An 8,645-nucleotide genomic window follows, 5' to 3' on the forward strand; every position below is an offset into this window, starting at 1 on the left:
GTTTTTTATTTTATAATGCCGTCTTATTGCTCTTCTTTGTAGTAGGTGCATTTTAGAAATGTTTTCCCAATTAATCAGTTTACACGCGCGTGACTTGTATTAACAAATTTGGTCCATTTAGAAACTTTGCCATGTGAAAGTGAACCACACCAAGAATAAAAAGCAACATTGTAATAATTTTAATCCCTGTTTCGGAACAAAGCAATCGATCTACAGGTGTGAAAGCACCCTTAAGATATTTTTGATGAAATGTGAGAGCTCTCTGACCCTCAGACAGCAACACAGCTGAAATGTTCCCAGACCCAAAAACGTAGTAAAGACATCGGTAAAAGAGTCTATGTGACATCAGTGGCTCGACTTCAATTTTGCAAAGCTACGAGAATACTTTTTGTGCGCAAAGAAAACAAAAATAATTTATTCAACAATTCTTCTCCCCTGAGTTACGTCTTCTGCCATTTTGGAGAGTACGACCCTCAGACAGCAACACAGCTGAAATGTTCCCAGACCCAAAAACGTAGTAAAGACATCGGTAAAAGAGTCTATGTGACATCAGTGGCTCGACTTCAATTTTGCAAAGCTACGAGAATACTTTTTGTGCGCAAAGAAAACAAAAATAATTTATTCAACAATTCTTCTCCCCCGAGTTACCGTCTTCTGCCATTTTGGAGAGTACCATGATGTGCGCGCCTTCCCCAGAACGTAATCAACGTAATTAGCGTTAATGCTTAACGTAAACAACACTGATTACGTTAATTACGTTCTGGGAAAATTTATAAAATGCGTATATGTCATGATACTCTCCAAAATGGTGGAAGACGGTAACTCGGGGAGAAGAATTGTTGAATAAATTGTTATTTTTGTTTTCTTTGTGCACAAAAAGTATTCTCGTAGCTTCGAGTCACTGATATCACATGGACTGTTTTATTGATGTCTTTACTACGGTTTTGGGTCTGGGAACATTTCAGTTGCATTGTTGTCTATGGGAGGGTCAGAGAGCTCTCAGATTCCATCAAAAATATCTTAATTTGTGTTCCGAAGATGAACGAAGGTCTTACGGGTTTGAAACGACATGAGGGAGAGTAATTAATGACAGAATTTACATTTTTGGGTGAATTAACCCTTTAAGTTCTATACTTTGTCACATTTATGAGTGAAACTGAATATTCAATGGGCAATAAAAAAGTCCAGGACTGTGATATTACTAAAACGTTTTTAAACATAATCTAGTGTATATATTTGATGTTGTCCGTGTCATGTTGATGTGTAATATCTTATGTGTTTCAGGTTCTGTCGGTGAAGGAGACTCTCAGCACTCAGCTGATCTCTGCGCTGGAGGAAGACTCTAAACTGGCTCGTCTTCTGGCCTGCAGATCTCTTCACTCACTGCTGAAACTCACAACACAGCGGCTCAACACGGACTCACTCAACAAGATCTATCCAGGTATGCTTAACTCATCACACATACTGTAAAACAGTGAAAGAGAAGAGACAGACCTGATTCAGAGCAGCAATGAGGTTGGGAAGGATAGAAGTGTAGTGTGGTAAATATTTTTGGTGTAGATCATTCAGTCCTCATTGGACAGTGCCATAGACAAAAGCATGGGTTGTGAACACTGGATGTCAAAAGGTCACATGTTGAATGAACTGTACTTCTATTGCTCACAGTGGTATTTTCATCGAATCAAATTAAGTAGTAAGGTCTGTATTTTTATTCAGTTGTGTGAATGGTGAAATAACACCGTTATTTTACATTTCAAAGATGTTATTTAAAATGGTAGACTGAAATGCATCTAACAATGTTAAATAGTGTAAATGTTTTCCACAGTAATATGTCTTATTGCTCATTGCACAAATTTAAGACATCCACTAGTATGCAATAGTATGCAGTGCCCATAACAATTTTTTTGTCAGCTTTTATTTTATTTTATTTTTCAAACTTTTTCTATTGAAAAATAGATAAGACTATCCTGGTTAAATAAAGCATATCTATTATGTGTCTTGCTCAAATTATCCAGACATTTATTAATATACAACAGTGCACAGAGCCTATAAAAGCCAGTTTTATTTTATTTTATTTTAATAACAGTTCACAGAGCCTATGAAAAGCCAGTATTATTTTATTTTATTATTTTAATTACATAGACATTTATTAATGTACAACAGAGCCTATAAAAAGCCAGTTTTATTTATTTTTTTATTTTTATTTTAATTACCTAGACATTTATTAATATACAACAGTGCACAGCCTATAAAAACCAGTTTTATTTTATTTTATTTTCATAACAGTTCACAGAGCCTATAAAAAGCCGGTATTGTTTTATTTTATTTTATTATTTTAATTACATAGACATTTATTATTATACAAAAGAGCACAGAGCCTATAAAAAGCCAGTTTTATTTTTTTTTTTATTTAATTACCTAGACATTTATTAATAACAGTGCACAGAGCCTATAAAAACCAGTTTTATTTTATTTAATTTTATTTTAATTACCTAGACATTTATTAATATGCAACAGTGCACAGTGCCCATAAAAAGTCTGTTAAATTAAATTTTGTTTTATTTTATTTTGAATTTAATTGAATTTTGTCTGCTTCTCTGTTGAAAAATGAATACCAGATTCTTAAATAAATAAAGCATATCTGTCTGTATAATAATTGTTATTGCACACTAGGGATGTAACGATTACCGGTTTGATGATAAATCATGATAAAATTCCCCACGGTTAGTATTACCGTTTCATCTTTTAATTATCATTAAAACCGTATTAGATTACTGCGATTTGAACAACTCGCGATAAATAAATACTTTCCAGCATAAAGCACAGTTTTAAGTAACAGTCTCACATGCGCATAGCACGCAGAGTAGTTTCGTTTTGAGTGAAAACAGGGCGGAAAAGCTGGGAGGTTTTAAGAGAGTGCTAAAGGAATTATACAAATGAATATATGAATGAATTAATTATATGTATGAACCTCTGATGATTCTGACTGTCTTCAGAAACGATTCGATGGCATTTTGTTTTCATCTTCGCTCGTGTTCTTAATCGCAATACTGCTTTGTCCACGGAGGATACAGGAAACAGCTTTTCCATAAGCGCCACCTGCTACAGAGACCTGTATTTACATTCAGCCTGTGTGCAGTTTCTGTCTGGCCAAAAACGGACCGAATTTGCATGCCCTGCTGTAAATTTTGAAGTGAAGTCTTCAAGGTTTCTGGTCACCAAGTTAGTTAGCTTGTGTTTTGTTTGTTATTTTAGGCAATATTCTCTCCTGAAGATTTATTTCCCTATTTTTGTTAAACTTTTTGACAAACAAAGTTAATAAACATTTCTTTGGTCACTATAATCGTGATAAGAAATGTTCATACCGTTACATCCCTATTGCACACTTTCATAATTCAGTGTCTGTGAGGTTGTAGATGTTTTGATGAGTGTATCTGTGTGTTCAGAGCTGCTGAAGCGTGTGGACGACAGCAGTGAAGACGTCCGTGTCGAAGCGCTGAAGTCTCTGAGCTCGTGGTTCTCATCTTTGGGGAAAAACTATGACACTCAGTCGTGCCGCCCACACCTGGAGTTCCTGTTCCAGCAGCTGCTGCTCTACATGGACGACCCCGACACCAAAATCCAGGATTCAGTCCTCGGTAAGGACTTTTTTGGCAGCGATATTTCATATCTGCTGTAATCATCTGATGTTTTGACTTGAATTGTGACTGATGACAGTTATATTCGAGTCGACACTGTTGTGATGTAAGATAAATCTCTTCCTGCTGCTTAAGGAAGTGATTCAGCTCAGTGTTAATGGTCTACGGTCCACTTCTCTGATCCTCCCCGTTCTTCACTTCAAAGAGCCTCATTAATCCTGCATTTTTACACTCTATCCATCACACGCTCCTCTGCTACTGGCCTGCCTCCAGCGGGGTCATGGGCTGTCAACACCTTCCCATAATCCTGTGTCAATGTGTCCTAGTGCATACGCACACGGAGTACTGTTCAGAAACCCTTCATACCCCCTAATTACAGTTTGAACCCCCCCAAAGGACATTGAAAAAGTACATATAGTAAGTAGGCCATAATGTACAGTCATCCGGTTGATATCGCAGAATAAGCCCTGACAGGATAACCGGGATCCTGATGTGAAGTCAGTGCATTTGTATTAAGGCTATTGATTTAACATGTTAATTTGGTGCGATTAATTATGGAAAAAATAATGTGTTAACATTATTAACACATTTAATGCACCTGCCCCGCCCAGACCTGTATGTCATCTTACATTGACGACTGGATGGCAACTGACTGTGTGTTGTTCCTTATAACGATGTTTTTTTTATAACGATATAAAAAATGCTGTTATATCATACAGGGCCTGAATTTCGTTTTGGAAAATGGGGGGGATTCCCCCTTTAGGTGGCTCTTATAAGTTTTTCAGGTAGGTTTAACAGAAATACCACAGAAACAGAATAATCTATTTAACTTTAAAATAACACTGGTTATTCTTCAGTGTATAAATAAACATTAATGACAGACAGCAGGTTTATTTAGGTTACTGTCTCTTTAAGACCTCATGCACGGATCAAATTGTTTCACAAGTTTTGTTTCTCAACTGTTTACATTAACTTAATAGCCTGTATACCGACAATGTTTAGTATAAATAGACTGTTTACATGAATACTCATCAAGATGGGCACTTTGACATATTTTTGTATGTATTTGGCCGTTTACGCCCAAAGGCGCGTGCTTTGGGTGTGAGGCGGCTCACAGAAAGGGTCTCGCAGTCACAGAGCGCACAAGTACTGAATTGAGCACTTGAATGTTTAAAATGGTAAGACTCAAAAGCTCGTGCAAATGATACATTACGTCATCTGTCGCGAGCGTCTTTCACGTTGAAATATTTGCGGGAATTTTCCGCATTACAAGCGCGGAAACTGTGGGAATCAGTAGAATTATGTGCAATCCCCGCAATCCCGGCCGAAATTCAAGCCCTGATTATATCATATTATATAATTTAGCAATATCACAAGCAAGTGCTGTTTTCCCCGAATATCTGCACGATTGCAAATGTGATATTGATTTTACACAGGTTCAGTAAACTAGAACACTGTTGTGTTACATTTTAGACACAATATTGTCTGTTTTGTTCAATTTCGCCAATGAAAATAGTTCAGAACAAAACCACAACCTAACTGTTGTCTGTCTCTGAACGACACATTATTGAATGAATCGCAGTTTTGAATGACTCAAGTGAGTCATTGATTCAGTGAGTCATTCATAAAGACTGTCACTTACTGAATCACTTAATGAATCAGCCGTTTGAACGAATTGGTTGAATGAATGACTTTCTTATTAAGACAGTGACTTGTCACCCCCTACTGGCAGTTTTAGTTTCATATTTTGTTTCAATTAAAAAAAAAAACAATGTTTTGGCCACATTGTGGTCTTTAAATGTTTATATTTGATAAGTTAATAAATGTTGGATCAAAATAAAGCTACTTTTTTTACAATGTCTATTCAAGGCTTTTCTCATTTAACTCAATAATGACTTTAAATGATTTTTGGGGGGGTCATTTCTCAACCCAAATTGATGTGCAATTAATTTGTGATTCATTAGATTAATCGGCACATCATGTAATTAATTACAATACAATTTTAATCCCTTGACATTCCTAGTTTGTATTATTCTGAAGGGGTTTATTTTGTGTAATATTTGGCATCATGAGGGAAAAAAAGAGCCGAAATCGCATCCTTCCCTACTATGTAGCATACAAAAAAACAGTATGTGAGGTGAGTAGTATGTCCGAATTCATAGTATTCGTAAAACAAGTTTGTTATCCTCCAACTGGATGGAATCATAGTCTGAAGCCCGTGACCATCATACACTATGCGATTTTCTATGAAATCTGTCAACTCAAATCTGCAGAATGGCTTTGACTTTCAGCAACTAGTGTCAACTAATCCAAACTGTGAATCGGGGGGAAATCGTGTAGTGTATTCCAGTCTTAAAGGGTTAGTTCACCCAAAAATGAAAATTCTGTCATTAATTACTCACCTTCATGTCGTTTCAAAGCCGTAAGACCTTCGTTCATCTTCGGAACACAAATTAAGACAGTTCGTCTCCTCCGCGTCACCCTGGTGCCATTTTGGAGAATATCCGCTCAACGCTAACAGCGTATGCTATTCTGTATCAGCTGCGCCACACAGATACGTTGTTTTTGTTCAGATCAAAGCGTAAACAACGTAGAAAACGTATCCGTGTGGTGCGGCTGACACAGAACAGCATACGCTGTTTACATCCAGCTGATACTCTCCAAAATGGCCCTAGTGTAATGCGGAGGAGATGAATTGTTGAATAAAGTCATTGTTTTTGTTTTCTTTTGCGCACAAAAAGTATTCTCGTAGCTTCGTAAAATTACGGTTGATCCACTGATGTCACATGGACTATTTTAACGATCTCCTTGCTACGTCTCTGGACATTGGTTGATCGTGTTAGTATCCTTGCTGTCTGAGGGTCAGAGAGCTCTCAGAATTCATCAAAAATATCTTAATTTGTGTTCCGAAGATGAACGAAGGTCTTACGGGTTTGGAACGACATGAGGGTGAGTAATTAATGACAGAATTTACATTTTTGGGTGAACTAACACTTTAAGTGCGCTGGAATTCAAATGTCGTACCCACTCAGTATGCGATTTTGGATGCACTATTTGTCTGATCTTGTTTTCCTCTTTTTAATCTCATCTTGTCTTTCTTTATTTTTCAATCCGCTCTTAAACATGTCTCGTATTTCAAAGACACCTCAGATGTGATTAATGTCCATTATAACACCACACTTGCCATATCCCATAATCCCTCATTCCTTTGGTTAAGCTTATAATAACAGCACTGTCACACTGTGCTTGAGTTACTGAGGAAATTCACTCGTATCTTTACACAAAGAAAACCTTGTTTTCTGGTGTGCTTACAAACTTATAAAGCGCCGGATAAAAGTAAATCCCCCGACCAAACAAATCAGGATAAAACCAAATACCCACAACAAAGACGCGACTGCTGAAAGAACACAAATGAGCTTTATGGGCTTTTCTTTCTTCCTAAATGGTGAGCTGACTTTGAACGGTTTTTTTTTTTTTTTTTATAATTTGTAAAGGTATAACTATGGATGCTTTTGCATTTGAGTAACAATCACATTCAAAATAATCACATTTATCAAAGTTAATGAAAGGGGAGTATATCAATAGACCAGTTAACTGTGGTCATAATTTAATTATGAACGGTCACTTTTGATCTCTCTTGCTCTATATATAGATCAAAGTGATAGTTCATAATGAAATTATGACGCAGTTTCATTTTTTTTTCTTGATAATTTTATGACCACTATATATATATATATATATATATATATAATATGAAGCACCACAACTGTTTTCAACATTGAATAATAATAATAAATGTTTCTTGAGCAGCCAATCAGCACATTAGAATGAAAATTCAGCTTTGTCATCACAGGAATAAATTACATCTTAAAATAGAAAACAGGTATTTTAAATTGTAATAATATTTCACAGTATTCACTGTTTTTCTCTAACTTTGATACATTTTTAATGTGAAATTTTGGTGAAGTTGGTAAAGTTATTTGGATTGGTAAACGCAGAGCATTAATTCCGAGTATGGGTCACCATACTTGGCCACATGTCACGTCACTTTTCACTTTTTTTAAAAGTTAAACCGCATTGCCACTGCACCATGGCACCACGGTTATATTTTTGCTGGGCCAAATGAATTTTGATGTAATAACAAAATGTAAACGTCTCCTTTGTGTTTCTTCTGTCACAGAGGTTCTGAAGGTGGCCAGTGAGGTGGACGGAGGACTCTTACAGCAGCAGACGGAGGCAGTGAGAGAGAAGCAGCGCAGCCCTGAGTACTGTGATAAACTCCTCCAGCACATTCACTCATTGTGACACGCTCTTCCTCTCAGAAATACACAAACAGACAGGGCTGTGAATGAACATCAACTTGATACAGTTTCTTTACATTGTTCATGCAGATGTGAACAGACACATGCACAAAATTTGTGAATGGATAATCTCACTTTTTTGCCTCAGTTCCCTTATCATTAGTGAAGATTTATTACATCAAATAAGTAGTGCTGTCAAACGATTAATCGCATCCAAAATAAAAGTTTTTGTTTACATAATATATGTGTGTGTACTGTGTAGATTTATTATTACACACACATACAGTATATATTTTGAAAATATTTACATGTTTATACATTTATATATTCATATTCTTATATTTTATATAATATATAAATATATTTAATATATAAACGAAACATATTTTTCTTATATATGTATACATGCATGTGTTTGTATTTATATATACATAATAAATATACACAGTATACAGTACTATACACACATATATTATGTAAACAAAACTTTTATTTTGGATGCGATTAATCGTTTGACAGCACTATAAATCATATATAATTAAAATAATATTAATTCTTAACCATCAACCCAAAGGCAACCCAAAATAACTTGCTTGGTTATTTTGTTAATACTTTGTTTTGTATTGAATGACAAAGAACATCTCATATGACCACATTGCTCATAAAAACATTCACTAAGGTTGTTTTACGGATTTGAAGATGAATT

The 8,645-nt window shown here is 35.6% G+C and overlaps 1 protein-coding gene across 1 annotated transcript in view; it reads left to right on the top strand.

Annotated features, from left to right (window-relative positions):
- LOC107661854 (dynein assembly factor 5, axonemal-like) overlaps positions 1-8,143 on the top strand; it is a 27,636-nt gene extending 19,493 nt beyond the window's left edge. The window contains exons 11-13 of the mRNA XM_016451640.1: positions 1,285-1,441; positions 3,447-3,638; positions 7,819-8,143. Coding sequence (XP_016307126.1) covers positions 1,285-1,441; positions 3,447-3,638; positions 7,819-7,943 — 474 coding nt within the window. The 3' untranslated portion in view covers positions 7,944-8,143. The remainder of the gene's footprint in view (positions 1-1,284; positions 1,442-3,446; positions 3,639-7,818) is intronic.
- The last annotated feature ends 502 nt before the right edge of the window (positions 8,144-8,645 follow it).

This window comes from Sinocyclocheilus anshuiensis, unplaced genomic scaffold (genome assembly GCF_001515605.1).
Source record: "Sinocyclocheilus anshuiensis isolate Anshui unplaced genomic scaffold, SAMN03320099.WGS_v1.1 scaffold47, whole genome shotgun sequence".
In the NCBI taxonomy this organism is placed as follows: domain Eukaryota; kingdom Metazoa; phylum Chordata; class Actinopteri; order Cypriniformes; family Cyprinidae; genus Sinocyclocheilus; species Sinocyclocheilus anshuiensis.